This window comes from Thunnus maccoyii, chromosome 10 (genome assembly GCF_910596095.1).
Source record: "Thunnus maccoyii chromosome 10, fThuMac1.1, whole genome shotgun sequence".
In the NCBI taxonomy this organism is placed as follows: Eukaryota; Metazoa; Chordata; class Actinopteri; order Scombriformes; family Scombridae; genus Thunnus; species Thunnus maccoyii.
In genome coordinates this window covers 32,670,964-32,698,343 of record NC_056542.1, presented here as the reverse complement: position 1 = coordinate 32,698,343, position 27,380 = coordinate 32,670,964, and the positions used below count along the sequence as shown (strand labels likewise).

The window sequence follows — 27,380 nt, the reverse complement described above, 5'->3', positions numbered from 1 at the left end:
AATGAAAGAACCAAAACACAACAACTGTATGGCAGTAGTCTCCTGGTCAGTAATGAGACATGAAATAAAAGTTACCTGGATGTAACTCCAATTCTTTAAAGATACTCTCCAGACATGTATTAAGACATATAAACATACTCTGCTTGGAACTATATTGGGTGTCTGATATGTTTTTTCTGCAAAAAAAAGCAAATTACCACTTTAAAATCCTTAAAATGACATCTATTCCTTCTCCCTCATTAAAAATTCCAGAATCTATAAATATGCAAATATATTCATGGAGGCTTCTCCGGCTCTCGGTTATGGTGTAAAGAGTATTAGGGACTCTTCTCTTAACATGATTAAGTGTGCAGATAGCACGACCAGTGCAACTAGGCCAAGAAGGTACAGCCGGACCAAACTTCTGAACGTTATTGATAACTCACCCGCCTCACTTCCACCAAAGCTTAGAGTGGCGCTCACCAGACGGCAGCTCCAGAGGACACAATGCCCAGTGGCAGTGGACTGGTGTAGCAGACTACAACGGCTCAGAAGCAAGAGGAAGCAGTGTACAGAGAAGCAGAGGAGGGGTTCGTAGGCTGGTCTGTTAGCCAAGCTAAAAGCTAACACAACTAGGCAGCCATCGCCATCGCTCTTTCTGGTCAGTGTTCGCTCACTGGATGACAAAATAGATCTGATCTGACTGAGACTGAGTGTTCATCTGAAGATGAGAAACTGTTGTGTTTTTCTCCTGACAGAAAATTGGCTTAACAGAAATATGCCAGACTTGGATTTTCAACTCGACAGGTTGTTACTCTTCCATGCAGATCGGAATCAGCTGTCAGGGAAAACCTGAGAAGGTAGACTCTGCATATAATTATCTTTAATTATAAATGATTAGTTCCTTAGATTTGCAACATATGAAATCCTGCCTGACTGAATCTGTGTTTTTGAGGCTGTCCTTTGCACACTGCAGTTTCAAAGTAGAAATGCTCAGCCATGATATTTACTACTTATTTTGCTCCTGACATGTCTTGTAGCCAGTAGGCAGTAGGCAATCTGAGGGGGGATGCCATTCTCTTGTTAGCAAAATGACCAAAATGCATCCCCCTTGTTAATCTGCCATCCCCCCTCTCCATCCCCTAGTAGATGAGAGAGTGCAGGGGCATAGGGGTTGTTTACTTGAATATGATCTAGTCTGCCTGACTTATTGATCCTTTATCTGACTGAGATTTGTGTAAGTTAGAATATATGGCTCTTAAATATCAGTAGCCTAACTGTGCTGTGTATTGATAAATCCATGGCGCTATCCATAGTGCTGAAGTTGCAGATGGATATGTAATTGCCGTTTTTTCTCTCAGTTAGTTTCTTCTTGGATCTAGATACTACTACTATAAATACTCAATTCTATACTATGTATATAGCTTATATAAAGTGACAAGTAGCAAAGTCTGTGCTGCTGAAAATACACCCCCAGACCAAGCCACATCTGTAACAAAACATTTTAGGGGAGACATGGCTACAGATATAGTTTTTACTAAAGATGGTTGGTGTAACTTGGGAGTGGAGCAGGTAATGTGACTGAGAAAATTAACCTGCACTGACCGCACTGTACTCAGCTGACACAGTTACATAATTCGAGGTAAAGTTTATACTGTCAAACTGCCTTGTGTTTTGAAAAATTAGCATTATTAAAATGCTTAATTTGCACATCCAGTAAAATAATTGGTCTACACAAAATATGTGTTTAGCCTAATAGCAGTTCTATTAATTCAAAATGATAATCATGATTATAATATCAACAATTAGACTAGGCCTATATGATAATCCTGCAGTCTAAGGTTAGGGGGTTGGGGTTAAGGTTAGGGTAAACCTAACCCCAATCTTCCTGTTAAAAAGTAACAAATCACCTACTGCTTGTAGCATATGAAAAACACCACATGGACATGTAAACAAGGTTAAAAACTTGATTTTCATTAGAGGAGGTCTTTAAGTATAGGCCATCATCACTCTGCTGTTTATTACAAAGTAAATGAAAGAATGTAAACACAATTACTGTGGAGTATATAATTAAAGCACAATACAACCTAAACACATACAACGCATCTGTCTAGTTCTGATTGGTGCTATTAATAGGTGAAACCCAAGGATGAACTATAAATGAAAACAATCCAAGTACCTTTGTCTCAATTGATTTCCTATGCTAAAATGAAAATCAGAAAATGAAAAACAGGGCTTTTAAAAAAAAAAATGTTTTGTCACTCACTCATTTTTTATTTTCCAATTTTCGTTTGAGAATTTGAAATCGACTGAGATGAAGGTACATGGATTGCAAACCTACACCATAGTTATTTATGGAAGGACTGCCATTAACCCCTTAAGTCAAGCATGAATTCAGCTTTACAGATAACTGACTTCTGCCAGTTTTTAGCATCTGACAGTGTCCAGCCTGCTATGTTTCTTTCTTTTAGACCTTACTGCAGTTGTTGACTCTGATGACCACTTGGCCACTATACTTGACTACTGGACCTAGGTCCTCTACCAAGCAGTAATACCATGGCTGGAGGCTGAAGCAAATGTGGAAGCACCTTAAACTGCAATGCCACTGATGGCTGCTAGATGTTCAACTGACTCCCATTCAAAAAGCTTCAAAAACTTCTCTCCAGAAAGTCAATCAGTTTTTTCAACAAGTCATTATCATCTCAATCTCTAAATTCAGACCCTCTAATAAGTGTGCTAGTTGGAAATTATTGCTCTGTTAATAAAATTTGAAGATTTATAGTAGCTTTGATGTCTGCCGTGTGGGTGTTGATTGACAGCTGTGATTGACAGTTGGCTCACCTGCTGCTCTCCCTGGCTCCAGGACTCGCACTGAAATGGACTATTGTCACAATGTTTCACTAAGTTTAATGTTAATTTATTACAGCACCTACTCTGTTAGCACAATTTAGCTAAAGTAGCTAATGTTAGCCCAAGTGTGCAGGGCTCAGTGTTCCCAGTAAGCTAGTGGGAACTACTGAAAAGTGACTTTGTGCATTTGTTCTGTTCTCTGAAGAGATCTGTCAGGCACTTTTACATGTCTGGTCCCATCCCCTCCTGTGGCCGCTGTGTTGAGCATTACAGCAGGCTACTGTCTCTGTACACCTGGTATCTCATTAGCCTGTGCTGCCCACAGTGTCTCCTACTTTGACAATTTCAATCTCTTCTGGGAATGCAGACAGTTATTTAGAAATGATGACATACATCCAAACTGGTTGGGGGCAAAACTACTTTCAGCAAACATATCGCTCTCTGTAACCCACTCCCGTGCTCCACTGACAGGCAGGCAAAACACTCCCACGACGTCCACTCATTCTGACAAGCCCCGTCACTGTTGACGTCAGCGGGGTCCTAGCGCCAGTCCTATTGGTTCCTCATACTTCTCTTCAATGAATCATGGAGGCAGGGCCCTCTAGCAACCTTATAAAGTCCCCTATTCCTGACACTTCTTTTTATAATAGGTCAACAAATAGTTTTGGACTTGTGAACCCCTCCTGCAATATAAATGCCACCAAGTCCACCTGCAACGTGGACAGCTACAGTCTGCCATCCCCACCACCTACAAAAACTGCCCAGTGCTCCCCCTGTCAGTTGTCTCCCGCCTCTACAATCCCAGTCATATGCAACAATATGCCGTATTATCCCAGGAGGCCTTGGTGGGGAGCTAATACTTGCAACCTATGTCGCATCAGCTGTGCATCTGCCTCTAATCAAGTTGTAGTTTATATTACTCAAGTTTAGTTTTTAGTTATTTAGTTGATTATTACGAGTCTAGTACCAAAACTACACTTGATTAGAATCTGGGTCCAACAAACCAATCCAGATATTTTAATACTAACGGAAAACTGGTTGACTGGAGAGATAATGTCACTGCACTTAACAGTTATAATACATATAGGGTGGACCAAACCACAGGGTTTTTCTTCATGATTTATTTCTCAGTGATATAACAAGGTTATGTGCTATTCCTGGCCCTGAATTAGCCCTAAGCCACAGATGTTTTCAACTCCTTAGCAAATAAGCATGCTCCCTTTAAGAACTACAGAGCAAAAAATAGATTGAATCCCTGGTTCACATCTGAAATCTCACCTGAAACACACCTGAAAGGGATGTAGCATGGGCAATAGCACAAGGCACAAAGTCCTCTATGCATTGGCAGATCTTTAGACAGATGAAAAAAATATGTCAGGGCAATTAGAAATGATAATTCATGTTATTTTGTTGATACCCTGTCCGATTGTAGTGGTAATCCAGCAACATTCTGGAAAACAATTAAGTCACTAAATCATGACTATGCTTACTCCCTACCCAAGCTCCTTTCTCTAGATTCTGTCCTTGTCTCAGAAAATGAACAATCAAACTCAATCAAAGATGGAATCAAGTGTAATAGCAATACCCTTTTGGGGAAAGATTTTCCCTTAGACAGTTCTCTGTTAAGGAGGTTTTTGATGCCCTGGCCTCAATTAACCCTAACACTTGTATCACTTGTGTAACATTTGTGAATATCCCTAAAGTTTGGAAAGCAGCACATATATTGCCTAATAAATGCAGTGACACTAGGGATCCAAATATCTACCACCCAATCTCCAAATGGTCATGTTTAGCTAAAATCTGAGAAAAGCTCATCAATAATCAATTACATCACTTTCTAGCTGAGCATTGCATTTTAAACCCCATCAGTCTGGTTTCAGACCTGGACATAGCACTTTGACAGCAGCATGTAAAGTAGTTAATGATATAATCTGTTCTCTAAATAAGAATGGGTGTTGTATTGCCCTGCTCATGAATTTGTCTAAAGCAATTGGATAAAGTTCAATTGGATCAATTGGTTTTGACACAATTACATGTAACTTGTTCCACAGTTATCTTACTGGCAGAACTCAAGCAATAGTTGCAGACGGTCATCAATCTGACTTCCTTGAAGTTACAAGAGGGGTGCCACAGGACCCAATACTAGGACCTATTCTGTTCACATTGTACATAAATGACCTGGGCTCATTTGTTAGTAACAGCTCTAGTCATTATTATGCTGACAACACATTAATTTATTCATTGTCGCCCCCCATTAACAAAGCATTGTCTAATTTAAAGGCTGATTTTTTGGCTATTCAAAAGGCCTTGATTAAACTTAAGCTTTTACCAAATCTAGATAAGACTAATTACATGCTCATCACCAGATCCAAAATGAAAAAAAAAAGTATTAAAAGTCCCATGTTATAGTCCCTGGGTATCTGGTTAGATGAAAAGTTGTCATTTAAAACTCATGTTGAGGAACCGACTAAAAAGCTTAAGTTTAAATTAGGTTTCTTTGATACAAATTAGCAGTGCCTCTCTTTTAGCAGTAGGTTGCAGATTGTACAGGCAACTTTTTTAACAGAGCTTGACTATGCAGGTGTAATTTATTTACATGCAAACAGCTGCCAATACCCTCAAACCCCTTGATGCTGTGTATCACATTTGCCTTAGATTTATTACAGGTGACAGTTTTAGAACCCATCATTGTATCCTCTATGAAGGTAGGGGGGACATCACTTACTAGTTGAAGGGAACAACACTGTCTTGTTTTTATTTATAAAGCCATCCTAAATAAGCTATCATTTTATTTATCATCACTTTTGAGACTTAAAAATATGGGATACCATACCCATTCACAAGAATGCATTACCCTGGATACCCCTTATATGAATACAGAACTGGGAAAAACTGCATTTACCTATTATGCTCCTCATAGGGGGAATAAGCTTCAGGACTCCCTTAAATTATTGTCAAATTTTTATCTCTCAAACATTTTAAGATTCTATTGGGTGATGTTTTATATAATGAACGCTTCTATTTTTCTCAAGGTGTCTGTTTTATCCCTGTGTAATGTACTTATATTACTGTCATTTTCATTTTGTTCTTTTGTATTTTATAGTCATTTGTCTTGTGTTTATGTTGTATTGATGTTTGGCATAAGATTGTTGGTTTTACAGTTTTTGTTATATGACTTGTTTGGTTGTGTATTATCAGGACATCTATCTATCTATCTATCTATCTATATCTATCTATCTATCTATCTATCTAAATTTTCCCTCAGCCCCTTTAAATTATAAGTCAATTCCTCTCTATATTATTTGACCATTTTCTCTCTGCCTCTATGTGCTGCCATGTGAACTAGTGGAACAACTGTTATCTAGCATGTCGAGCACAAAGGGGCTATTGTCAGCCCATTAGCAGCTTGTGACCTCTCACCTTTTGTCAGCTGTGAAAGACTGTAATTATCATAAACAATCGCTCGGCACATTAACAAAGAGCATCTCTCTCTGTAACAGGCAGCAATACCTGTTATTCTTTCCGGACATTATGGAGCTGTGGGAACTGGAAATGGTGCATGGAGGGGTTTTAATATTTTTTGGATCAGACAGAGAAATGTTGCTTTTCACTCTTCACATATTTCACAAAAATGCACAAATGTAAGAGGAAAAAAGTCATTGCTTTTACATTTAATTTGGAAGGCAATGGCAGACTGGAGGAGAGCTGGTAATATGGTTTATGCTGTACTTACCCAAATCAGAATATTAGTCAGCTACAAAGTCTCCTCTGCTGCAATCACTGAAATTCTGTAATAATTCATGCAATTTGTTTATTCTGGTTTGATTTACACCAACACTGACCCAACAGAGATTTAGCAATTTCTGTCTTTTATGAATTACAGCTTCAAAAGAGACGCTGTTCAAAAGAATTTTTAATGGCATGGTTTCATTCAGCTGACGTGGTTCTCCAGTTACTATTCACATGCTTTAATCCCAATTAATCATATCAACACAGACACACTGAAGTACTTAATCTGACACATGAGCACACTGCCCAATAAGATTACATATACAGTACATGTGTTGCTGATGCACTGTGTGCACTCTCCATTGTGGTGTCCCAGAGGCAACAGAGGCATCACAGTAAATAAAACAGTGTCAAAAAAAATTCAAATAGATTTCACAAAAAATAATCTTAACTCAAGGTCATCTTATTAGCTTTTTTGGGGCTTTTCATTGCATCTCATGGTCTTCCTCAACAGATGTAGTTTGCTCAGTTGTAATGGAGATTTATGTTTGTATTAAAAAAGTATGTTTTCATGGCCATCTGCATGACTACTGAAAAAGTTAAATCCACTGAGGAAGACTGTAGGATGTGGTTGAAATATTGAAGTAAGTGGACCTTGCATAATGAAGCTTCACACACGTTTAATATTGCTGTATCTTACAATACCTCCAAGCAATTGATGAAATAAAATAGTTTTATTTTACTTTTCTTATCTTTAAGTGGTATTTTCATTTGCAAATTCCACTTTATCTAATGTAACTTGACGTTTTCTCTGTGCTAGCATACACATAATCACATACTATAACTATTTCAGTTTTCTCCTTTTTTCTAGTGACCTTCTTTTTCTCTTGTAATAAAAGATACACCACATGATTTTGTTAGAGCACCCAGTACCCCAATTTCCTAGAGTTACTCCCAGCTCACTGTTTATGCCAATAGCCAGCATGTCCACAGAAAGAGGCATATACTAAAGACACATAGTTCTTTCCAAATTCATGTGTTTTTCTTTTCTTTTAGGTTACATTTCACATTTTAAGCTCTGCATTTAAGCTTTTAAGTTAAGCATTTACATTTACACATTTTTATTTTCCTTTTGAAAGTCAAAAGTTAACTTTCAATTTCTTAATATCCATTGTCATTTTAATATCCAATTTAATTTTTAATTTTTGTTTTTCATATAGCCTGATTAAACTGCATAGTAAAATAGAATTACAGTTTATTTGTCATTGGTTTTGGCATTTTTTGTAGTTGTTTGTATGTTTTTCTATTGGACTTTTTTTTATTTTAAATTTTGGTAAAATTATCCTCCATTATCAGCAGCTGGAATTGTGATGTAACTGAACAAAGTCCATCTGCCAGACCAGATGCAGATGAAACTCCAGGAAAGGCTAGTATGTTGTTTTTGTAATTACATTTGTAAATAGCAATTATGATATTTAAGACATTTATATATTGCCTAAAATAACAATTTAACTGTTTGATGGGTTTGAAACTATACTTAAGATATATGATAATATACGATTAAAACTATATTATACTAATAAATGTTATACACATCATATCTGCTTATAACTATCTCTCTACTATCTCTCTCTCTCTCTCTCTCTCTCATCTCCTGCAGTGAGGCTGGCTGCAGACGGAGGCCGGTGAATCTTTGATTAAAAAGGGAGAGTGAAGGAGAAGCCGAGTATCTCTGTAAAGCAAACCTAATTAAAGCTATACCACATCCATGCCTCTCTGCAGACTCTCCTTAAACACAAAATCAAGCCCATTCTTATCCAACAAATTGAAAACAATGGATTTAGTGCCTCAGCAAAAACAAACAATACTGCCTTATTTTGAGTCATTTTTAAACATTTATTTTAGCTTCATTGATCCACTTCCATGCAGTGTGGCTGTAGCAGAGAACAAAGTGAATCCTCCAGGTGCTCTCAGTATGCAGCGCTGTGATGGAAGATTGCCCATTGGCTTAAATATAACAAAGGAAGATACTGATGATATTGGAATATAAAATGACTTAATTTTCAGAAATTAAATAGATCACTATGAAAATCCAAAAACTATATGCAGTGTGGGTGTAAGACAAAGCTACTATCTGTATTTGGATTTCCATTTGGACGTGGGCCATGCATACAACAAAATCATGTTAAACTGTTTCTACTGTCATTTAAAGTCTTAATATGTGTGTAAGCTGTTCACACAATATATATACACAGAAATATCTGTATTTGAACCCCTGCCTCAGAATTACATTTGGATGCACGATTTTTCTTTCAAAACTGCAGGTAGTGTATGTCATAGGAGCAAGCCCAGATGAAAATAACGTTGGTATGAAATGACTATGATAAAATAGATTAGAGAGGTACTGAAAAAAAAAGTGCCATAATAGCTCATTGACTCATATGATACAAAAAACAAAACAAAAACAAAAAAAAGTAAAAATTCAAAGGTCACTTGGCCATTTTGCATCAAATTTTACAATAGTCTTAATATTAACAAAAGAGTCTGAATCCAGTGTTTATTTGACAAGATCTGAAGTTATAAGGACAGTAGTGGAAGATGTACTCAGGTCCTTTATGTAAAAGTACCAATACAACAATGTAAAAATACTCCATTACAAGTAAAAGTCCTGAATGAAAAATCTTACTTGAATAAAAATACATATACAAGTATTATGAGCTTGATGTAGTTAAAGTATTGCAGTAAAAGTACATAAGTATTATGAGCTTGATGTAGTTAAAGTATTGCAGTAAAAGTACATAAGTATTATGAGCTTGATGTAGTTTAAGTATTGCAGTAAAAGTACATAAGTATTATGAGCTTGATGTAGTTCAAGTATTGCAGTAAAAGTACATAAGTATTATGAGCTTGATGTAGTTCAAGTATTGCAGTAAAAGTAGTGGTTTGGTCCCTCTGACTGATATATTATTATATATGACATCATTAGATTATTAATAGTGAAGCATCAGTGTTAGAGCAGCATGTTACTGTTGTAGCTGCTGGAGGTGGAGCTAGTTTACACTACTTTATATACAGTTAGCTAGTTTAATACAGTGGTTCCCAACCTAGGGGTCGGGCCCCTCCAAAGGGTCAGCAAATAAATCTGAGGGGTCGTGAGATGATTAATGGGAGAGGAAAGAAGAAAAACAAAGTTCTGATACACAAATCTGTTTTCAGTTTTTGGACTTTTTCTCTAATCTTTAATTTCTGGTGAAATATTGGATCATTTGAACATTTATTGAAATGAAAGCATGTAAGAAGTTTAGCGGGAAAAATCACTATTTGGTGGCGCTGTTAACAACTCATAGACATGTGAAACATGACAAGGAGACACATCGACACACTGATAATAAGGTGTCACAGGACAAAAAGGTTGAGAGCCACTGGTTTTAACGCAGTGTCATTTATAAGCTTGTCATATATTATTTCATGTACATTTTTAATCTGAAAAGTTAAAAGCAACTATAGCTGTCAAATAAATGTAGTGGAGGTATAAAGTAGCATAAAATGAAAAAACTCAAGTAATGTCAAAGTACCTTAAAACTGTACTTAAGTACTGTACTTGAATAAATGTACTTAGCTACATCCCACCACTGTATAAAGAGTGTATTTTGATATGATTATAAGCTGCTATAAACATTTATCCAGAACTGAGTCATGACTTACGAGATGGGGTGCGAGTTTTGAGGCAAAGTATAGTGCAGTGTATAAACCGTACCAGTCAACAGTTTGGACGAACCTTCCCATTCCCTTGAATGAGAAAGTGTCCAGACTTTTGACTGTTACTATATGTGTAGTAGAAGAAGAAGGAGTTACTTAGAATCCCAGTGGCGAGGTAAGTTGATTCATATTACAGTGAGTTTACAGTAGGTTTCTATGGAAGTTAGCAAAAAGATCTACTCTCTGTTGCTCCTCTGTTACATTTCTGTTAATGTGGTTGCATTACAATCTGGTTAATGGCCTACAGATGATCAGCTGAAGGTAACATTGGCTCCTAGAGAGATAAAAATGAGATGCATCACACAGCAGATAATTGCCAGGATATGTTACACTAACATCATATGACTTAATGATCCTTTACAGTACTTATTTGTCAGTATGATCTGGTAATTAATGCAACTGGTTGGATTTATTAATTCTTTTCTACATCTGTCTCTTTCCTGAATGTGACATGTTCTGGAAGGTCTGTGAGCTCTGGCACCAGCTTGTTTGCATTTCCTCACATCTTGTCCAAGAACAGTTGGCCTGAACGCTGACAGCCAAATGAAAATGAGACCAGATCTGAGACTAAAGGTCGTTTCGTTTTCCAGCCAAATGTTTTAATCACCAGGTTTACTGTCCCTGTTTTTTTTCAGCTTTCTACTTTCTCATTTCAGTTGCGTTTTTTTTCTTTATTCTAATTGAAAGGGACCATGTACAGTTTTAAGAATTAAATGTTTCCTTTTGATGCACTGTATCAGAGTTAGCTTATAACTACTTTTCATCTGCAGTCCCTTGTCACAATTAAAACATATTACAGCACAATGATAAACAGTGCTAGTCAAAAAAAACATAACACAAAGGGTAAAGAATAATACAGAATAGTACAAAGGATAGAAAATAATACAGGATAGATAACACAAAGTTACACACAACAGCACATCACAGTTTCAACTAGAATGACTAATGAATACTTGTCCAATTAAAATCAAGAGTATTTTTGTTCATAAGAAGACCATAGGATAAAATCAGTGGTTACAGAGCTGAGTAGATTTTAGTTAACTTTTTAATTTGGTTTTGAAAGTACTAAAGGAGTTACTGCTTTCATATCATCAGGTAGGACATTCCACTGTCCTTCCACTGTCAGCTTTTACAGAAAAGAGCTGACTGCCCAAATGCAGTGCTGGGATATGGTATGACATAATCTCCTATAGAGGATATTCTGGAGGAGTTCACAGAACAAAACTGCACAAAGTTCACATAATGGAGGAGGGGCCAAACCGTTTAAAATTTTATACACATGGCACAAATTTGAATATAATCTAAAATTCTCAAAGCTCAGTAAAATTGTTTTTCTTTAGTATCCTACAATGATGGTAATCCATTGTCTTTTTGTCCAGAGTTTTTAGAGTTTGTTTATATGTATTTATATATTTTGATTCTGGTGTGCTGAGGGAAAGGACATATATTTCTAAGTAATCCTGATCTTTAATTGGCAGACTGCACAGTGGAAGTGAACATAATTAATTCTGTTTCAACTGATTGTTTGCAACATGTAGCATACTAAACACCTACTGACAAAAACAAACCCATCTTTCTCTGCTTAATAAGTCATTCCATCCATAAGTCTGATCTAAAACACACATGTTTGTTACAAGTGAAAATGCCAATGGGATGAGATGTATCCAATACGCATACTGTATATCAGTATACACTATACATCAGTAGTACAGTCATCTGCCTCATACCTACAGTACAGCAACTGTATCCTTGTTGTGTCAGGGTACTGTCAATGTTTTAACACTGACGGTGAGACAAGGCACTGCTAGATAAATCCAAACTCTTGACATAGATTTTGCTCTGTAAGTGCAGTCAGTGTACAGTAGCATCTACATGCAAGAATAAGGATGTGTGAGAAGTGGATGTATATGTGTAATATATGACTTCAAATAAAGACAGCAACAAACAGCCACAATAACGTAGGATGCAAATGGCAAGAATAACACCCAATGATTGTGAAGGTTAATGGAGGAAATGTTCTGATCCTTAATAAATAAAAGTCATAATGCCACATTGTAATCATACTTATTACAAATATTTATATAAGTAAAATGTACTTAAATGTTTGTTGCATTATGGGAAGTGTGGGATCTGTTCTTTTTGTAGTTTGACTCATTCCAGGAACTATAAAATATTATAATCTGCCTCATGTGAGTCCCCCAGTTTCATAGAAGTGCAACACTAAATCACTGGAGCATTCTTTCAAGTATTAAAAATAAAAGTACTCAGTATGTAGGCAGAATGGAATGTTAGTGTAACATTCTTATACATCATAATATTGGATTACTATTAAAGAAGCAACTTAATGTTGCAGCTGGTTGAGGAGGAGGTCATTTGAACTATTTTCAATACTGTTGAGTAGTCAAATTTATAACACTATATCATATTTTATAAGCTGTTGATACAGTTTGTAAATTTTAATTTGCAAAGCCATTAGTAGTAAATGTGACAAGAAAAGTAGTACTTGAGTAAATATATTTAGTTACATTCCCCTCGGTTAGTTTACAACACATGCTATATGACCCCTATGATGAGGTGTATACCAGCTGCCTCCAAAGGCAAAGTTTTGGCCTTGGAAAAGTTTGACAAACTTTTCCAAGCATTTGTACTATATATCCTCCAATTATATCATGCAAAATGCTGGAATAACCTACCTTTGTTCGACATGGTGAAATGATTTTGCGACACTATCACTGAATTTGTATATTCTTCTGTGTTTTGGAACATTGTGCAAGTAGCTCTCCCATTCTCCTGCAGTGACTAATAAAACCTGTGTTGTTTTTGTGGAAGTGGAAGCAGGCCTGCTCCTTGCTCTCCTAAGACATTACACAGTATATTATCTGCAGCTCTTGCCATTAGCCTAAAGGTACTTCATTTCCAGCGCAACATTACGGGAGTGATTTCCAAAGTAGATAAACTGTTGATAGGCCAAGATCTCAACAGTAATTACATCATGTTTTATAGTACATAATCCCTGAGAAAATGATGAGAAGCTGGATGAAAGTGTGCATCAATCAAATGTAACAAACCCAATTATTGTCAGCCCTCCCTCCTTTTTCGTCGCTGCTCACAGCCATCACACATCTCCCCATGACTCAATCCTGATATGGCAATTACAGCCGCGGAGAGTCTTTGCTAATAACTGCAATCCAATCACTTCACAGCACGCGCGGAAGGAAAGAAAGCCTACGATAAATAATGACAACCAGCAATTTACTTGATATTGTTATTTTTCCGCTTGCCTCCTAAATAACAGGATCATAAGTGGCTTTAATTTTGCTTGCCTCTACAAGTTTCCCTTCACTATCTTAGTTCTCAGATGGTACATAGTCTGTGCCTACTGTTTGCAGGGGTATAGGCTGCACACACACACACAAGCACAGGAGGTATGGAGGGTGCATTAGTGACATGAGATCAGTGATAGAAAAAGAAATCAGGGCTATATCACAGATGTAAAGATACTGAAGTCATTTTGTTCCTGCATATTGTAATACTGCAGTACTACTTTATATACGACACATTGCATGTTTGTCCAGTTATGGTAAGTTTTTTCCTTATTTGAATCGAGGTTCCAAGGATAAAGACGAGGCTGAGTTATCGACCATGGAAAGCAGGCAAATGCACTGGGGCCCCAGACACTCATGGGTCCTGAATTCTCCTAGTCGTGGTTGTCATTTTACAGGATTTTAATGAAGTGCAACTGCATGTACCGGTAAAACATGTTATAAACTAAAATGATAGGGGCCTTCAGATACCTACATTACTATAATTTTGAGGGCCCATCTTCCATGCATTAAAGTCTAGCCTTTATTATTTCACTGTAGTTAAGTTACTTCAAACTAACAACTCATTGCTAAGCAATACAAAGCAGTGCTCAGACACTGGAAGAATCAGGGGGTCAACAGGACTCAGTTTCTCCAGGGCCCACTGGTGGTTTAATCTAGCCCTGGGTAGAGGGTGTTTCATGTGGTACTCACTGTAAAGTCAAATTAGTCATTTTGGACTATATAACTGGAAGTGACTTCAGTCCAAATTCCTCCAGCACAGCCCCACTCACATTGACTATTCTAGAAATGTCTGACCAGCCACCAATCAAAATCTGTGAAATGTGTTTTCTATTTTTATTTATTAACTCATTTTTAAAAAACTTTCTCTATTACTATTCTTTATTTAAACTTTAATTCTTTATTTTAAAAATGTGTATTTATTGATTTAATTATTTATTATATATTACTTATTCAACAGTTTATATTTGTTATATATGTTCTATATATATATACATATGGTCAATTATATTTTCTGTAAATTTTATCTTCCTATATGGTTTAATTGATTTTTGCATCACACAAAAGCAGTGAGAGGAAATAGCTAATAAGTGGACACTGAGTTGGGGAGGCTCTGTCAAACTTCAAAGTTCTGAATGAACTTTGATGCTTGACTTTTGAGCTAGGAAGGATCAGAAGTTATAAAAGTGCAATGGAGGACACCATAACAGCTACCAAGCTTGAATGTCAACAGATCTATCTCCATGACAACTGAGCAAACTCCATCCACTGATGAAGATGCATCGCCCGTGTCTGAAATCACTCCCTATAGTGCACTATATTCACCCTCCATCATTTTAATTAAGTGTGTGAATTCTCAGTGTATAGATTTCAAATGCCCTCAAAAAAAAAGCAGTGAGTCCATGAATGTGCACTACACTACTAACAATCCCACAATGCAATGCACTGTACGATTGTATAGAAATGTATGTAAGTTACCATTGTGATACTCTACAGCTGACAGGGATGACACAAAATGATGATGAGGAAATGTCCAAAAATCTTGAATTGCTCATTATTGAGTGAACTATTGACTGTCAATTATAAAGGGAGGAGTGAATGAGAGAATGAGGGAGTGATTTCAGACACAGCCATTGTGTGTATCCTTGAGGAGTGCATTTCCTTCCTCAAAAACATTTGGAAAGCTGATTTTTTTTAAATGTTTTAAATCCTACATTGTTCTCACTTCTTCTTCCCTGCCTTTGTTGGTGCATTTCTACCTTTACCTTCTACAGCACCAACTGTCAATCAGCAGAATAGCATGAAACCAACTGCAGAATGTGAATTGTGCCACCTGTTTGTCCATGTGTGTATGCACAATACAAAGACAATGGGTCCCACTCTGAAAAACATGGCTCCACAGCACACAAAACTCCACAGGGACACCATTTAGTTGGGTCTTAAGGTCGTTTAAATCCTTCTCTGCACTGCCAGAATGTGATTCTAAATCATACTTCTTTTAATTTATTCTGTGTTTTTGCAAAGCAAAGTTTAATGATATGTAGTCTAGGTAATCACACAATTAACCTTAATAACCCCATAATGTATGTGTTAATCATATAATGTAAACTTCTGTTTGTATCATTACACCTTCCCAACATCGAAGAAATACTACATGAACGTGACATTTGTGTGTCGCTACTAAAGACAAATGAATAAGTATCTCATAAAACATTCTTATGATGCTTAATATCACTAGATCAGAGGATCAGATTCTTTTTCATTCCCTCCTTTTTCTCAAAGTTCTGTCTGAATTCCTTGGCTGTTAGCACTACTGGCAAGAGAGACAATAACACAATATGCCTGATAAATTGGTCGATAGGAGACAGAGCCGTAAACCATGAAATCTTATTGGACAATCAATCAGTCAATTTTCCCTGCCTGAGCCTGCTCCCACCAAATTGGAGTCCTCCACAGTGGTGAAGTCAACTGGCAATTTGGCAGTGCAGTGCTTTGGGGTACTCTACTTCAATTGAGTCTGAGAGCAGCATCCTCAGAAAGTGCTCTAAAAAGAAAGGGCAGCTAAGGCAAAGCACTGAAGGATTTTTCAAGAGGAAAAGCTTAAAAATAATGACATCTTTGGAGGGAGTCTGTTATGGCTGAGAGCTGTTCTAGCCTTCTATAATTGGTCCCACATAAAGCACCATTACAATTTGATTTGGCTATAAACACACATTTAAAGCTGCTGTATTTAATTTGCACACTGTCAGCCCAAAATGGCAGCGAGAGATAACAGTCTGAATTTTCTTCATTTCCCAGAAATCCTGTTGAGTAACGTTAGTAAACTGCACAAACCGACTTGTGTTTACCAACTGGGTCAGTGTGTTACTTTTTACCAAAGACCTGATCAAATATCAGTCTGAATCAGTGATGTGGACAGTGAGATAAGCCTCACATTGGACAAAAATGGCATTCTGCTGCCTTCCGTTTTCCTGTCTGGTCACAATGATAAATGAGTAACTGTGTTTTCCATTGCTCTTTTCAGTGGCTACATTTACATGTGTATAAATGACAGCAGGTTCAAAGCTAAAGCAGACTGCAATCGCAGAATTGCTTTATTGGTCACACTATCATTCATTTTTGCCCCAGACTGATGTCATGTGGACGAGGGGGCTGCACAAACTGTCAACAAGCTGTCTCAGACAAGGTGTACTGATGCAACATGCCATTTGGAGAGTGTGTATGTATACTTTGAACAAATATAATCATTTGTGACTTCTGGGGCTCCTTTCTTTCCAGCTCTCTGATTTAGGGTTGCAATCCAAGATGTGTGCACTATGACAAACTAAGAAAACCTGTCATGATGGGAACAAGCTTGTAATGACAGTTTTTGGCTCAGATCTCAAAAATGTATCTGGCTTGGCCACACCTTTTGTCTGAACCTGACTCACTATACCAAACAGGCACAGATGAACTTTCTACGGAACCCTGGGAAGAAATTACTTGTGGATCCCCCCCAAATCCTCCTGTTACTCCCATTTTCTACTCTCTCTACAGACTCCACATGCTAACTTCATTATACTGTTTGCCCAGAGCCCCAGAAACCAGCTAATACTGGACTTCCATTCCAGAGTACTATCCTGCTCCAAGTTTACTACTTATTGTGGTAATTTGATTAAACACATCACTTAGGAATATGTACCAAGTAAGAACAATATAAACCAAATATACAAAGGAAATACAGAGTTTAAAACTAGATTTTGACAGTCCCTTTCTACAAGACAGGGCCTCAAGATCAGTAAAAATGCAGGAGTTGCCTTAAGGCCCTTCTCCTTCAAGCTTGAGTTCAGCGTTAGTGGTGCATATTACTAAACGAATTTGCATTTATTCAAATTGCCACAAACTTGTTTGGGGCCCCTGAGGTTTTCTGGCCTCAGGGAAGTTGCCCACTTTGCCCGGTTGGCAGTCCAGCCTTGATACAAAAGATACCAATGCCAGTGAGCATAAACATTACCAGCATTTCATTTGGAGAATCAAAAGAGTGATATTGTGTCCTGAATGCATAACACACACTTATTCTGACAGTGCATTGAGAAATTTAGTATTATCACAAATCACTCAAATATCAAACACTGTCCTGGAGCTGAGACAGGCTTACAAGGGGTTTGAGTATGGTGTTGGTGCAGTGGTAATGGTGGTGGACTCTGCTGTCCCACAATACATCAAACAAAATGTAAAAGCTGCTTATAGCTAAAAGGTGAAAGTGAAAATGTGATGGCTCCAGCAACAGTTCAGAATAAATTGATTAAGGTACCAGTATGGTGGAGACAATCAGCGATCGGTTGGATAAGGAATCAGAGACATTAGTCGTCTTCCCCTTCTGGTTGTCCGTCATGTTCAGGCCACTTGGAGGGTCCCAGGTGCCTATCTGAAAAACAAAATACAACTGTTTAATTCTTCCACTGGTTCTGGGATAGAAAGAGACTTGTGAAGTCAAGTTATATAAGCATACAGGACATAGACTGTATCACACATGCACAAAAACAAGACTTGTTGGGCGCATTTACTCCTCACTGGTTTTCAGGCCAAACATCTGTATATGAATGGATAGACGACAGTGTCAGTGTTCCAGGAATATAAGATTGTTATAAGCACTGTACTGATATTAATACTACTTAAATATTGATAGTGCAACATGAAAAAATATTATATTATTATGTCAGCTTATGAACTTTGTTCATTGTACTTTAATTTGGGTGATAATCATGCTCTCAGTTTTGGAACTACAGTTCCCATAATGCTTTGAGGTGTGCAAATAGTTGCCATGGATTCAGTGAGTTAGCTGTAGCTACAACCAGAGCCACATTTTTTTGTTTTGTTTTGTTTTGGGGTTTTTTGCCAATATCTTTTGGGTAAATTATTACCATTATCCACCACCATTAAAAGTTCACCATATGATCTATTAGCAGTTCCTGTTTGCAATGTACAGGTGGATATACAGACAACTATCACTAGATTACTTTGATACTGAAGAAAAATGAAAAAAAGTGGTGATTCTCAGGCAAGTTCTGAGTTAAAGGCAGTGTCTTATTTCTATTATTTCTAAGCAGATTAATGGATGTGCATGATGCACATCAGAGATGATGATATTCTCAGGAAGTATAAGTCACACTGAATCTAAAAATGTGTGTATCATGTATTTTTGTGCTCTGAGTTATCACCCCTTTTAGACAACTAAAACACTTAAGGTCTGGGAAAAATTGTGGTTATGGTTAATAAATAAACAAACTGCAGGTCTTTGATAGGATACAAACTCCTGCATGCAGGTTAGATACGCTACACACCCATCCATCCACCACCCTGACCTCTACACTCTGACTTTTTCTCTCACTACGTAAAGCTTCCAACATTGAAACTGAATGTTTGTATTGTACATAAATCATGAGGTGTAGAATCTTTCAATATGAACGTAGCGCCAAGGGATACTTGACTGGCAGATACTTTTATGTGCATTTTTTTTTAAATTGGTATCACTCAACACTATCAAACACATACGCAGACATGTACAGTATAGACACATACTGTACACAGACTTGACTCCCTTTCCATCCTGAACACATACAGAGAATAATGTGCAGCACCCTGAGGACACAGTTGACAGCCATGTGAACCCTCAGCACTGTCAGGGGGCACTTTCTCCTAGTGTCCCACAGCAAATAATGTTAGAGATGATCTAGGCTCTGGATCGACCCCTTGGCCTGGAGGACACTGAAGAGAACTCAAAGGAGGAGGGGGGAATGCTGGGAAGGCAAAGAGGAAGAAGAGGATGGTGAAGCTATCGGATCGTGCCTCCAGGCTTCTCTTGTCCTCTCTCAGCTCTCCCTCAGGTCTCCACACCCGAGCCTCCCCGTCAGTAACCCACCACCCCTCAATCCAACTCCACCGCCCTGAGCATCACTGGAAGGGACCACAAACACTCCAACCCACACCAGCCACACACTCCTCAGGGCTCCACTGATGCCCCGTGTGAGGGCATGAGATAGGCTTTGAAATTGCAAATCAACTCTTTAATTCAGGCTTCATGAGGCTGGAGGGCTTCTGAAGGGGTTTTTATTAATAGAGTAAATTATTCATGGAGGTGCAGGCGCACACAGCATACAGACCGGAGGTCAGGAGCTGCTGAGAGGCGAGCGCCGGTGAGGATGCTGAAGTGTGAAGTGTTTGCAGTTGCATGCGAGAATATTATTTGTATCAGCTGTGTTAGCAAGTTCTCTTCCCGCTGATAATCTCATGAATCTTAAATTGACTGCTGAATACTGGAGAGATGGCATTCCTAGGAAAAGATGTAAACCATGAATGCACCTGTTCATATGAGTGCACAAACACATGCTGAGGCATATGCCAAAACATGCCAGGAAGCACTCTAACTGATATATAGATTTCAAGTTTATCTCGATATAATACTTATAGACAGATATACTGGGAAGTTGAAAGAGTAACTGGTTACTGTAGTCCTTACTCCTGTCCACATTGTCTGAACTACAATGTCAGAAGCCAGACAAAATCCAGTCTTTGTTCTTTGCAAAAATTCATTCTAAACTTCAGCTGAAGCCAATGTGTGTCTTTATCAGTCTGAGTTAGTCAAATGAAATGGGTACTTTCAAAGTTAGTCTGTAGAGTACAAAAGTCCCTCTTTTTGTTTCATTGGAGTGTATTTCAATATTAAGCTGCAGCAGATAATTAAGTATGTAAAAGTTAAGTAAAACGGGGTCCGCAGGTATAAGTCGAAACTCTTTAATTGGTTTATTTATGTCTATGTGGACAACTACAATATATGCCACATCTTTGTCTTTTCTGGATCCCTCAAAGGAAATGGAGGCAGTGTTTTTAGATCAGATTAGTCTGTAACATGAACAGTATAACTCTGTTTACTTCATGATGGTTTCAAAGGAGGAGAAAATGACTGTCACCCGGATAAATTTTAAAAGTTTTACAACATTCACTTGGCAGTGTTTTGGTATTTGTTAAGCCTTCAAACTCATGAATCTATTCCTCAAATCACCCTTCCTGCATCATATTTCATGGTATCACAAGTAACTCAAGCAATGCACTGCCACCAACACAGGCCTTTGCATATTTTTAATGCAGTACTGTTGTCAGTCTGAACATCAGTAACTGTCCATTGCTTGTTTCTTTGTGAGCATTCAAGAAAAACACAGATGAGAACCATCTCCTATGTCTAACTATTATGCAAAGAGACAGGATGGTCTCAAGGAAAATAAAAGTTCCTGGCAACTCTGATTTTTTACACAAAAATACAGAGTCAGAGTGAGGAAACACCCAGGGACATCCAGGGAAACTAAGCACTCAGAAGCAGTGCTGAGCTGTAAAGCGAATTTGGTGTTGTGGCTACAGTTTCCTAATCATTACAAAAGGAAAATCTGTGAAACAGTCAACACATTTTTCTGAGTGTCACAAACACCCCAAAATGACTCTTTGCATCATCAGAATTCCATCCCTTAGGTCCAATATCAGTAAATAAAGCCGGGCTCAGACTACAGGAATTTTGGGCTGATTTATCCTATCCTATCCTAATGACAATTGGAGGAGAAATCTGGTCTGGGACCTTGGTCGGTGGCAATGTTCAGCCCAGATTATCTGGTAATGTGAGGGGTTTACAGATCCAATCTTAAACCCCCAGAATTGCTTGCAGATTCATCGGGATCGCCCCAAAAATTTCAAAGATGTTTGATATTAAGGAGCTAAAATCTGGATGTTTACATCACTACTTTCTGAGTGGGACCACAATAGCCAATGAGAGAGAGGTAACGTTGCCAAGCAACGGTAAACAACTCTTTCAATGTACACACAGATATGTGAGTACTATATTAAGTAGTTCCCTGGTGGTTGAACGAGTTACCAGACTGTTCGATTCGCAGAGTCCCTCTCAATCTTTTAGAAAAGACTAAAGACCCAGCTCTTTCACAAACACCTCTGCACTTGATGGACTGAAGGAAGAGAAAAAACAAAAATACACACACACACACACACAATTGCTTCTAAGCAATATATGTACTCTATGATTGCCTCTATGCACTGCCTGTTGGCATCTACATCCTATTGGACTCAAACTTAGCTTTATAGCACTTATTCGCGTTGTCTTCTCCTGACTAGATCCCTGCTTGTGTTGTATTAGCTCTCAGATGTACATCGCTTTGGATAAAAGCATCTGCTAAATGAAGAATGAGGAATGTCTTGATCTGATGAAGCTGAGTTTATTTTAAACCAGCTTTTATAATGTGTCTTCAGTACTTCCCTAACCGAAATAAAAGTCCCTTTCTTGACCTAGTCTGCACCAATGGATCTCAAATAACACATTTAGAGGGCACAATTCTGGTTCATATCCAATCATAAACTACTCACTTTCCTTCTGGACTTGCCTCAAGCTTCTAATAAACACACAATCAAATTCAGAAACCTCAAAAATCTCGACTATGCCCTCGTATCCAACACTGTATCAGGACTTCCGGCCAGTACCTCCACTGACTCCTACAACTACAGACTCTCCTCCATCCTTGACCAGGTTGCTCTTCTGAAAGAGCGTAACCAAAAAAAGGACGTCAGCTGGAGAGACTAACCATTTACGAATATACGAGCAACATCAGATTAACTACAATAATGCCTTGAAAGCTGCTAAGTCATCATACTACTCTAACCTGATAAATGATGGCTCCAGGAACACCAAATCCCTATTCTCCACAGTCAACAAGCTCTTACAGCCTACCAGTACCCCCTCAACACCATCCACTGAGCTTAATAACCACCTTCACTCACCACTGGTTAGAGCCCTTTCAGTCAACAACACTTGTCCAGGTAACCAATGACCTCCTGATGTCAGCTGATTCTGGAGCCATTGGCATTTTTGATCCTCCTGGACCTAAGTGCAGCCTTCAACATGGTCAGTCATTCCATCCTACTCGACTGCATGGAAAAAATTCTGGGCAAATCAGGAACTGCACTGATGTGGTTTACATCCTATGTGACAGCCCTTCCCGATCTGTCATCATGGGGGCCAGTCAATCCTACTCAGCGCCTGTAACACAAGGAGTCCTACAAGGAGTGCACTTTTATTCTCCATTTACATGCTGCCTCTTGGACACATCATTAGGAAATATGGGCTAGGATTTCACTGCTAAGCAGACAATAGACAAATTTATATATCAACCAAGCCTGATGTGAATGACTCCTCCATGACTCTCTCTGCCTGCTTGAGGGACATCAAAATTTGGATGCAGCACAACTTGTTGAAACTCAGCTGTTTAAAAACTGAGACTATTCTGACTGGCACTATCTCAACTATAAAAAAGCAAGCAACCTAAATTTAACCACTGACACCACCCCAGTATCTCCATCCTCTCTTGCCCGACACCTTGATGTCATGTTTGACAGTCGGCTCTCATTTGTATGACATATCATTAACATAACCAAAACCTCATACTTTCTACTCTGCAATATTGTGAAAATAAGACCTTTCTTGTCACCTCCTGATGCCAAACAATTGGTACACGCCTTCATTACCTCTAGATTAGATTACTGTAATGCTCTGTTTTATGGTCTCCCATCAGTTATCATCATTAGTAAACTTCAATATGTACAAAACTGCGCTGCCCGTATTTTCACACGCACCTCCCCACATCAACATATAATTCCAATTTTACTCAACTTAGACTGACTTCCTGTTCACTCCCGTATTGAGTACAAAATCCTCGCGTTAACCTATAAAGCTGTCCATGGATCTGCGCCTCATTATCTCTGTGACCTTATTCAGACATAAACTCTAGTAGCCTACCCATTCTCCATCAACCCTGCTCCAAAGTGAAAACTATGGGCTTAATAGCCTTCTGCTGCAGTACCCCTTGACTCTGGAATGCTCTTCCTGAAGAGCTCAGGATTGCATCCAGTCTTTTTAGCTTCAAGAAACTTAAAACACACCTTTTTAAATATGCTTTTAACAACACCTGCGCCACTGTCTGTTCCTACATGTTATGTCCTTTTATGCTGAATGTCTTTGTTTTTGTATCACTGTCTATACTGTTTTCTTTGACTTCTGGCTCCTCAGATGTGTCATGTCAGGATATTAGACTATTCCTGCCTTGCTGTGTTCAGTCTCACTATCGTCACTCCCAAGCTCTGGTTCTACTCTGTGTATCTTTTGTGCAGATTATCCTTATATGGCTTGTTGACGACTACATCCAACACCTGTAGCTGGCTTGTCACCCCCCTTAGTATGATCACTAGGTTGCCGTTCATTGCCCACACTTGAAAGTTTTGACTGGCTCAGTCAAGTGTCCATGGAATGCATCCAAAACCAGTCCTCTATAAGCTCAGTCTCCATTCAGACCTTTTCCTGGGCATGCATGATAATGCCAGTTGGCACTGCCTCTTTAGGTACTGTCTTGCGTTTTAAAATCACGTACGGGGGGAGTTTGGTTCCATCTGAAAGGCACGCCAACATGACAGTGATTCAGCTACTCTCATTTCCAGTAGACTTTGCAATGACTGATTTCTCACCTTTTTTGTGTACACTGACAGATGTTGGCATGTCAAAACACACAGGTGTTTGATTGGCATTGCCCATCTGATCCAGGGGGTATGAGTGCTTTTTCGTTAAGTTAATCGCATAGCACTGAGAAGACAGTAGCTTCTCTCTGAAGTCTGAGGGCAGGTGCTGGGCAAGACTTGTCCTGCGTCACAATAATAGTCCATTATGTCACATTATTCTCCTACACCAGGCTAGGTTTGAAGTTGATGGTGGGTATGTTCAGTTCTTTGGCAATTTCCTAGGCCCTCCACTGAGTGACGGCTCTGTTAAAGGGCATTCCATCATTCCATTTTTTAGTTATGTATTCACACTCTCCTGTTAATCTCTTGGACCATGGTAAGATTTTCTCTGTTCGCATTTTTACAACTGTCTTTTTGGGCTCGCCATCTTCGAACATTACATTCTGTAACACCATATTCCTTGGCTGCTCGAGAGTTGTTTGACTCTGCTGCATTGACCACCATGATCTTAAATTTGGCATCATAACTCCTCCTCAGTTGTTAACTTGGTTAACTTGGCCTACCTCTTACTTTGTTCAAGATGATCACTGTGTCTCTCCATCTCGGCTAGTTGTGAAGGACAGTGGCTCACTTTAGTCAGGAGGGGAACACTTGTTTTACAGATATTTGGCACCATCTGTTGTTGTGAATGCATATAATGACATTTAAAAGTCTAGACCGCGAATATCAGACAACCCCACTTTTTCAGATGTATTTCCAGGAATTCGGACCAATATGGAATTATGTCAGCTCTCTCTGTTCTAACCCTTCCTGTCTATCTCTGCTTTGAACTTTATAATAATGAGTGAAAAAAGTCCTGAACATTCTTTTAAATTGATGGTAAACTTCAGGCTCGCTCACCGTGTTACTCTGAGCCATCAGACGCCAGTTTGATCCCCATGTACTCTTTGGATGGATGGATCCAATTTATTTTCATTTACTGCACATAGCTCTTATCGAGGCTTTGTAGTTGCATCACAAATCTCCCAGCAACCGGGTCAGAGAGGTCCTTTTGAGGATTGACTGTGCACAAGCAACACTAAACACATAACAAGTAAAACACATATGAAAAAGATAGTCATGGCACCCTGCGCTGTAACAAAATAAACTTTCTTGTGTTTAGCCCTCATCTCAACTCTGAAACATTGTTGATGGTTTGAAGACCAACTGTGACCTGTGCTAAGTTTCAAAACATTAGTTTGGGGATTTGGGGATGCTTCTGGGTGCTCTGAAAAATCATGGAGTCTATCTTTTTCATAAACAAACTGCTGGTTTTTGGCTGACTGCAACTCACATGGCAATATGTTAATTCAGCAAAAGAGGTGTTAAAGCATCTCAACTTGTCTTGTGAGGCATGCTTGATCTCATGAGACAGTCTGCTTAGCTATTTGGAGATGTCCAAACGATGTGTTTTTTTCAGTCCATAGGGAAAATAATCCCAATATGCCTTCCTATAGTTAGTGCTTGTTCTTTCTACATGGATTGGAAGGTCTCACTACAGAGTCCACAAACATTTTTTGGTAGTATTTCATGTTTTCAGAGTGCTGAATAGTCTCCTCCAGGCCAGCCCACTATTAGGCCTTTTTCATACACATGTGCTGGCTTGGATGGACTCAGTTTGACAGGGCTACCTGCTTGAAGATGTGCCTAACTGGTGACACACTTGTCTTGAGTAGAAAAACAGCAAACTGTATACATCATGGCTGTAACTAGTCATCAAAGGCTGTAAAATTTTCACATTTAATTTCCTATAAGTTCTTCACAGTAAAAGTCCCCTATGAGTTTGTCAGTGGAAAGCTTTTAATAGTAAGCAGCAGCAGCAAGAAATGTTTTCATCAGCAGTAACTTAACGCGGCTCCAATATGGCTGAAAGTGGTCAGGAAATGGTAAATCTAAAAGTACAATCAGGGATGCAGGAGAGAAACTAAACAAGTCACAGAGATTCAGTTAGAAGCTACAAAAGTAGTGAGAGTTAAAAACACAGAGGCTTTTAAAAACGTTATTCTCACTGGTCTCCAACACAGACATGAGTTGAGTCTTGCAACACATGCTTGTTTGAGGGGGAAAAGTGGGGAGAAGGGGGGTTGTTACGGGGTGGCTGTGGTTGGTGAGATGTCACGGCAACCTGCTTGGAGGCAGGTCGGGTGCACTTTGGCCTGACTCTGGAAATGGTCCATCTCTCGAACGACTCAGCACAACTCTGTGTGTTCAAACTGGTAATGGAAATACACATCAATGTGGCATGGTTCGACTCGGCATGGCCAAAAGTATCAATGGAAAAAACCCTATATGAGATTACATAGCAATTGTAGCACTGAACATTGAGCTGTGATGATTAGTTTCATAGCCAAAATAGGTGCATCTGGCTTTCAGCCCATTCATGTCAATGTCCCCAGGTCAAACTTGGGATGTCGGTGTGAGTTGCTTCCTGGCTGTCTAGCTATAAGACTACCACTGAGGGGGTGCAGAAGTCATTCATTTTATATTCTATATATTCTATATATTCAGCAGTCAGTTTATATTCTATACATTCTATACACAGGGCCAAGCACTGGGTAAATGTGATGTGTAAGCAAGGCAACAACAATAAGGTATAATAAGGTAGGTATGAGCAGATATCAAGCTAAGCTAGTTATTGATAATCTGATGTTAATTGAAATTTTAAGGAATAGTTTAAATTTTTTTTCAAATATGCTTATTTGATTTCTTTCTTGGTTTGAGATGAGAAGAACAATATCAATTTAATGATGGAGTGTTAAAGGATAAGACTATTGATTTTCTATATTTTTCTTATTGTTATCTATATTATTCTTATTATTGTTAACAAATCTCATGTGCAGAGCCAAACCAACAATAAACTCATCTCAAGTATTGTGTGTGTATCCAAAGCCTGATATATATTATTCATTTGTGCCATAGACCTCCATGTCTAAAAACATGTCAAAAATATGCTCTTTTATCCCCCAAGGCAGTGATTACTATGGCTTGTTTAGAAATAGCTCCATAGAGTAAAAACAGTGATAAGATTGTAACCCCTCAGTGGGATGCCTAGTGCAGCAGACGCCACTGCACATGCACGGGCTTCACTTGCTTATTGTTGCTACATATCACAACCCCTTGACTTTGACTTTCTACTGATGTTCTTTAAGAAATGTATAA

At 38.5% G+C, this 27,380-nt stretch overlaps 1 protein-coding gene across 3 annotated transcripts in view; it reads right to left on the bottom strand.

Moving 5' to 3' along the window:
- The window catches only part of grik2 (glutamate receptor, ionotropic, kainate 2), a 201,829-nt gene that overhangs the window by 81,213 nt on the left and 93,236 nt on the right, over positions 1-27,380 (bottom strand). For all 3 annotated transcript variants that reach the window (XM_042423288.1, XM_042423289.1, XM_042423290.1), the window contains exon 9: positions 17,935-18,048. In XM_042423288.1, coding sequence (XP_042279222.1) covers positions 17,935-18,048 — 114 coding nt within the window. The remainder of the gene's footprint in view (positions 1-17,934; positions 18,049-27,380) is intronic.